Raw genomic sequence first — 7,674 nt, forward strand, 5'->3', positions numbered from 1 at the left:
CTAATTCATATTCACTTTTCAGTAAGCTCCCTGTATTCCGCTATCTTGCAAGAAAAGTCAAGAATAGAACACAGAGTGTCGTGGCAAACGTCGTAATGTATACAGTATTTGTTATGCGCTTCCTCGCTCATGATTCGTTCATGTAACTCCTTTTCTCTTGTCAGTTCCTCTTCGTAATCTATGCGTGCTTGTCGGCATAGCTCCTAGGAAAATACAAAGTTTGTGTTGAACTCCCATTGTTACCGCCATTTTAAGAGTTGCCACTTACATTTTTTCACATTGTCCTATCGTTAACCATTTCTGTAATATTAGCATAAGTAGATATTTGCGTCCATTCTTTTAGTCTTAAAATTATAAAAAGCTTTCATTACTTGTCGATTTTGGTTTTATTTTAGTGACGTCTTGTATTTTATCATAGGAGCATGGACCTACCGCTTCTTTGTCAAGTGCTTCTTGAAAATCTTTGAGACGTCGCGCTTCGTTTTGCTTCTCCTGGAATATTCGGTTCTTTCTGATCGTGTCTTTCTCACAACGAGTCTGTTTAGCAAATGAGTTCAAAATTAGATGAGTTCTAAACGCATCAAGCTCAGTTAAAGTGCTATCAAGAAATAACAAAGCTTTCCGAACAACGGTCATTTCAACATAGACGTATTGAAAGTTCTACAAACCTGCATCAGCTGCACAGCAATCCTTCGCTCCTGCTGGGATTGTCTCATCAGCCTTTGAACAACTTGCTCTTGTCGCAGAGCTTCCTAGAGGACACACGACAAGAGTTATATCTGCCGGAATTATGCTGCAGCTTCTGAGCATATGACCTGTCAGCTAACATCCACACAAACTTAATAGAGAGTCTGTTGAAAAATGTAAATAGAATCTACATAAAATGGATTCGCAACGAGATTTACTTCCTGAGCGTGGTGTGCTTTCATCTGATCGACCAAGACTTTTCTCCTCCGCTTTGCTCTCTCCTCCCTTGCAGTAGAATCCTCCTCCAAACGATTCTTGATCCTTTGCAAGTATTCCATGCTGCTCTCCACGCTCCCGTCTCCACGGTCTCTGTTTAACGTAAGCGAAGTCAGCACTTGGTGATATTTTCAATAGAAACATAATGGTTGTCACTAAAATAAAACAATATGGACTGTAACTGGAAAAACTTTAAAATGTCCAGCAATGCTCCAATCGCGGCAAAGTTAGTACCAAAGTAAACAAGAGTAGGGCAATTGAATTTGACATAAAGTATCAAACAACTATTTGGTGCAGTGCCAAGATGCTTGTAGGCTATGGTCCGTGCTTCAAAGCAAAAGCACCTAAGTAAACCAATGCAAATACCCTTCAAAATGAAAACAGCAAATCGATAGGGGCTTAGATACTGTAGCTATTCGTCAAATACGAGTTCATCGACAGCGTTCAAGCATACAACAACGCTGACGTCGCAATGTCGCTTTCTAAAACCAAGCAAATTAAACGTAAGTCCCGGTTAGCAAAAATTAGTCCCTTTGCAGCCTGCAGACGTTGAATCAATGTAAAAAAGATCAATTTTTGGTCGCCGTGGTAAGGTTTTTAAGGATAATAAACGATTGCTTACGTTTCTTCGTCGTCATGAGATGACGCAGGTGCTACCAGCCTCTTCAAACTTGTCTCAAAGTTTTCAATGTTGATTGAAGCCGCCATTGCTTCTCTCTTTCTTCGAGCTTCTCTTTTTTGATTCATAGCCTAACACAATAATTTTATTGTAGTTTTCAACACAAGAAATGTGACCCCACGTATAAGATAACGTTGATGCCAGCTGCAACAAGGGAGAAAGCCGGGACAACCTTGTCACAAACGTTGGATTGGCACGTAAGTTTTAAAAAGCTCTTTAAACTTGGAGATATTCAACACTTTTCCAACTATTTTTAAACATATGGTGGTGAAATCTGTTAGCTTAGTAGTTGCAACAGAAGTTTTGTCAAAATATCATTACGGATGTAAAAAGGCACGAATGAAGAACAACGGCAATCAAACTCCTAAATGTTGGATTACCACCTTTAGGCTATACAATTAAACAAAATAAAAACGGTAAAAACTTAAAAGTAGATTGTACTCGTAACTTTAGTATCTTTGCAAGCAAAGATATTGAACAATAACACAATTTTGTACAACGCATCAACTTTGATCAACCTTCAATGATTTGACAGGGGGAGGCTTGGGAATGTGCACACTGGCTGCTTGAATTTTGGCGAGAAGTTCTGTTTGCTTCTGCCTCGCTACTCGTGATTTCTCAATTGAAACTCTTCTCTGTTCTTGCTTGACCAGCTCATAGGCTTTCATTTCTTTGTATCTAGAAACAATTAACTGATCAAAATAATGCAATTAACTCCAATAAAAAGAACATGTAGGCCTATGTCGAAAAGCGTTTTTTAGTCTCGTTTTCAATATATTATTTATTTAAGATTTGTTTACGTTCTGTTTATTTTGGTTTGTTTACATTACAAGGTGGTATAACTGATGTAACCAACCCTCTCTAGCAAGTTTTGCAACACAAAAACCAATAATACACCACCTCTCGTCCATTGCCTTCTTGTCTTGCTCTTCTCCTTTGGCAAGAAATTGAGTGGAAACTTTCCTCAAAGTCAAATCCGCTTCACGGGGAACAAGAACTTTTAATCTCTGAAATTTAAATTGCAAATACGTTTTGATCTATAAACTCCATTTGTTAAAACATCGGTGCAGCTGCTCGTGGTTAAAAGTCGAATTCTACTAAAAGAAACTAAATTAGGCAAAACTTCATTGTAACCTCAAAGTTAGTTTCAATTCAATTTATTTTTCTTTGTCAGAATGCAGAAGAAATGATATTGTGAAAAAGAAATACAGTAACGAAACCAACAAAAGGAAAAGGTGGCAAAACCTTAATGGTTTAAGACGTGCATGAAAAGATCTAATTCTGCGGTATATGCATCGATAATAAATATAGTTAAGCACGGCCACCAAACCAGAAAACTAGATTATCATTCATTTAGGAAAGAAGAAAAAGGGAATTCTCCAGGAGAAACAGATTCTATACAAACGGTGTTACGTTTACCGGTAACGTTTATAAAAAAACAATCAACACGAAAAACAGTTGAAAATCCACAACTTCAAAAGCAACAGCTCCACAATACCTCCTTGTATAATCCACTTTCAATGTTTTGTAGCTTCACAGGAGCAGCAGCTCGCATCGTTTCCATGGCAGCTCCAGTGAGATTGTTCTTAACTTTTCTTTGTATGGCGACGTAAAGCTATGCAACAAAAATAGATAATCAGTGAATTCATTTTATATACAGTCCCAAGATTAGATATGTTTACATGCTTGACAAAAGTGTATTGTGGGCATAGTTTCTGTGTGCACAGTCGCACGTTCATAAGTTATTCTAAATATTGAAAAGATCAGTTGCATTTAGAATTTAGACTATTCGAGTTCGCATTCATTGCGGACCTGTGAGTGACACATATTAAACATAAAATTAATACAAAATCACATGCGGACTGTTGTGAACAAAATTACGGTCTATTTTTATAGCTTTTAAAAGTTAAAAACTGAAGCCATGCTGATTCAACTATAGTGCGACAACAAAGCAAGCTACATTCTCTCTCTCCATATTGCTTCAAAGAAGCCTGGTCGAGTGGTCGTCATCCTGAAACACCAGGTTCAACTAGAATCAAGCTACATAGCTACAGATACGATAAATGGTGATCAACTTGTGGTAACAGCGGTACTCACCTGGTATAGAAGTCTTGTGGCAACGCCATGCTTTAGCATCATGATATCGTATGCCAAGTTGGTGTCAAAAGGAATCTGGAACATTATACCAAGCTTGTGTGTTATGTTAACAAATTTTATGCACCAAATGGTGTGCGTGAAATGGATGAGGAATCAATTCAATGGCTGCTCGACACCTGCCCAGACATCTAGACCGCGTCGCCACCACTGGCCAAGCGTGGTAAAATGCAGAGCCCCTCGACTCCTGGAGTGGCGAAGAAGGTTCAAACAAAGAAGAAGATGAAATTTTGTGAACAGTTCTAAAAGTCACAAAAAGTTTAAATGAACATTTTGTTGCGATACATATTCAGTAAAATGGGTATTTTGAAGCAGTACTAACATTACGCTTTATGTCAACAACTCCGCTTGAAAACCACATGACAACACAAGTATTTGTGTTACAAAGGTTGAGCATTACCAGAATATTTTTAAATAAAAAATATTAATTGAAGAACTTTTTGCTTTGGATGAATAAAATACTGACAATAGCACTACCAAAATGGTTTAAGTTTTGTATTGTAACCTTTAAAAAAATTCAAATTCCAAAACTACAAATTATGCTTAACCTATCGAGTATATCAATATTCAAAATTATCCTAGTGTATCAATATTGCTGATTAAGCCATTGAAACTAGAAAACCTGCAACAGATGCAGAGTGGGTTCAAGCCTTGTAAAGTTGTTGAGCTTTGCATCTGCCGTTTGACCCATTGAAAAGGCATCAAAGTCATTTTGCAGTTGAGATTTGTGAAGGATTTCTCCAAGATAATATCCGGATGCAAAAGTTTCAGCCACTGATGTTTTTTCTACAAAAGGAAAACAAAATATTTTAAATTTTTATTGTAATTTAGTAAGCTACTATGCATCACAAATGCTTGCAATACTATAGAAGTAACGTTTTGCAATAACCCGTTACACAAAAGTGTTATAAAATGATATAGGCCTACACACAAATTTGCTTAATGTAACATTTTGAGTTTTTGGATGTGGTTCTGTTGTTTGTCATCTTTAAAGATTGTTATTTGACAAATCATTTTTGATTCATAGGGCATGACATCTATAAGAGAGCTTACATCAATACTACTACACACCTATATGCTTGGAAAGCTTCACTTCTTCATTGAGCCACTTGCAAAGGATTTCAGTCATAATGCTTGTGCTTTTATTACACTTTTTTGTTGCCCATTACAAATAGTTGAATTTGGTACTGATTCGGCCTCACCATGACCTAAAAATACATGATACAATTATAACAACGAGGGTTTTTATATAGCACTGTATCCATTCCCTAAATGTGTTGCTCTCGGTGCTATAAACTACAAGGCAGACAGTGTCAACACAGTCATAAAAAAGCATAGCCAAATACACTATTACCCTAAATTGATTCTTTTGCTGAGCGCCAAGCAAGATTCAGTACTATTTTTTAAGTTTGTGGTATAACCTGACAGGACATTGAGCCCATCGACTGGCTGTGAGAATCTTCATCCTTGAACTGAAAAAATCGCTATATGGAAGCTTATTTCAGGCAGTTGCGCTTAGTTGGCATTGAACCGCTGATGTAGACCCAGCCACTGAGGTTAACAGAGTGAAGTTTCTGCTTGTTGTTGAAGTGTTGTTGTGTAAAGTATTTTATTCACTAGATGTCAAGGAATGGAGAAGTGTTATCGAAATGTGTTGCTCAAGCACATGCCCCGAAAGTCAAACTAGCATCGCAATGTTGCTGTTTTTTTGTTGAAAAATCTGAGAGCTTAACCAATCAAGCTAACAGTTAATCGAAACAGCTGCTGTATTCAGTTAAAATGCTTAGGAATCAGAGGATTGAGTAGGCTATATTTATTTTTACCACATAAAAACTAGTACATTAACAAGTATTTACAGTGAATGTTTTCAAAGCATCATGGTTTCTTTATAAAGAAAAAACAATAGAATAATATGATTTAGCTGCATCTAAAAAACAACATTGCAACGGTTGTAGAATGATTTTAAATTAACATGATAAACAGCACTTCTAAACAGAATAACTTGAACATCACATACAACAATTGGAATTGACCGAGATTGGAATAATTGAAATAAATTGGAATTGACCAAGAATGAAGATTGAAGTAGCTGTTTTGTGTTTTGACCACTTTCCCTTTGCTTTACTAGTTTCTAACCCCAGCCGTAACCCTTGCCAACCCTGAAAGTTGGAGTTGAAAATAGTGAAGTAAAAGGAAAATAGTAAAGTCTTAAATTTCTTTTTTTGTGTAATAAAATTTTAAATCGCCTTTGCACTTGCAAGTGTTAATTGTAAAACTATCTTTGCAAAAAAAAGTTTTAATTTTTCTATCTCTCTTCTAGGTTTGATAGCTGTACAATTTTAAGATTGATTGAATTCTTATCCTCAGTCTGGCAAAGCTTCTTTGAGAGCTTAATCCAAGCAGTTTCGCATACTTGTAGAGGCTTTTGAACCACTGGCGAAGGTCTGGTCACCGAGATTGACAGAGTGAAGTTTCCAATTGTTAAAGTATGGTTGCCAGGGAATTATTCCATCCACTTAGTGTACCGCTGAATGGAGAGCAGTCCTTAGAATGCGCTGCTCAAGCGCATATCCCGAGAGTCGAACCAGCGCCAATTGATCTTGAAGCTTCTTCATTCCAGAAATCACGCGCTAACCAACTGAGCTATCTGGGCGATAGTAGTAACACTGTTTTATCGATGTATACTTTAAACCTTTAAGTTTTGCCATCTTTTCCTTTTGTTGTTGTCAAATTTGAATGTTTACTTTGCCGTTTTGCACATGTTTGCACCAGCAGCAAAAAATAAAATAAAAATAGAAGTAAAAGATGAAAACTACATAAACAGAGCACTGGACTTTTTTAGATTTAGATTTAAGGACATAGAATTTTCACCTTGTAGTCTATGTGGAGGCAGACTGGCAGTTTTTACAAACAAATCTAATTTTAATTCCCTGTTTTTTCAAAATTCTTACAAATGTTTTACTTTAGTAAAAGTTTTAAAATTAACTGTGACTTTCTACAACGATTGATTGGGCTAATGAAAGACATGAAGCAACAAATATTTTAAATGTGTTCTTAGTTGATGACAGTGGGTAATGAAAACACAGTGATAATGATCAGGCATGATTACCGTACTGTAGCTTGTTGAGTCAGTTGATTAATACAATAGATTAGGTCTTGTCATTTCACCAAGCCTCAACACACCACAGTAATGACAGCAGCCTCGAGCCAATGTAAAAAACTTTTTAAAATAATGACACTCTGACTGCAACACCACTCGTTATTGCAAATAACTATAAAACTGTGTATTGAAAGCTAGTGACAAAACCGCTACCACCACAGCAAAACCAAAGCATCAAGCTAAAACAGGGCGTTTGTACATTAGCCTACCGGTACCGTACTGTAGCCTACCTGTGAAACAAACAGCAATCATGCTGCAAAAAACGAAACTCAATTTATTATACATTTTCATTATACAAACTCTACCTTATAAAGCAAAGTATGCTGGCCCCACTGCCACCCAGTCTGATTTAATGCTTGCTTATGATAGGCCATAGCACCATACCACAATAGGCCAGTATGAGTAAGATGAGAAGTTTGCTGAAAACCGAAAGCAATCAAGCATCACACTTTATTCGTTTCCATAGAAGCAATAGAGTCGCTGTAGCGAAAACTTGATTTTCAAGAAATGCAAAGAATCTCTACTTTGAAGTGAGGGAGAGAGAGAAACCTTTTATTTCATCTGTTGCGAGAATAGTATACGGTACAAATATAAACCCGTACAAATATATTTCACAAAAATATATTCCATTTCCCAGCTATACAAATGATTTTATTTTCACACGAGTCAGTTCAATCATAAACAGTTCAATCAATTTAGCTGTTTATGATTGAACTGA

General features: G+C 36.5%; 1 protein-coding gene across 3 annotated transcripts in view; it reads right to left on the reverse strand.

Annotated features, from left to right (window-relative positions):
- LOC145777903 (sperm flagellar protein 2-like) overlaps nt 1–7,344 on the reverse strand; it is a 26,540-nt gene extending 19,196 nt beyond the window's left edge. For all 3 annotated transcript variants that reach the window (XR_014290394.1, XM_082589260.1, XM_082589259.1), the window contains exons 1-12: nt 7,262–7,344; nt 4,868–5,004; nt 4,419–4,582; nt 3,740–3,814; nt 3,141–3,257; nt 2,543–2,649; nt 2,161–2,320; nt 1,586–1,713; nt 906–1,056; nt 669–752; nt 433–537; nt 16–203 (exon numbers count right to left, since the gene is read on the reverse strand). Coding sequence is in view for 2 of the 3 variants with exons in the window: in XM_082589260.1 (XP_082445386.1) it covers nt 16–203; nt 433–537; nt 669–752; nt 906–1,056; nt 1,586–1,713; nt 2,161–2,320; nt 2,543–2,649; nt 3,141–3,257; nt 3,740–3,814; nt 4,419–4,582; nt 4,868–4,925 (1,337 nt within the window). In the remaining variant the exon portion in view is untranslated. The remainder of the gene's footprint in view (nt 1–15; nt 204–432; nt 538–668; nt 753–905; nt 1,057–1,585; nt 1,714–2,160; nt 2,321–2,542; nt 2,650–3,140; nt 3,258–3,739; nt 3,815–4,418; nt 4,583–4,867; nt 5,005–7,261) is intronic.
- Between the last annotated feature and the right edge of the window lie 330 nt (nt 7,345–7,674).

This window comes from Aplidium turbinatum, chromosome 10 (assembly GCF_918807975.1).
Source record: "Aplidium turbinatum chromosome 10, kaAplTurb1.1, whole genome shotgun sequence".
Classification (NCBI taxonomy): Eukaryota; Metazoa; Chordata; class Ascidiacea; order Aplousobranchia; family Polyclinidae; genus Aplidium; species Aplidium turbinatum.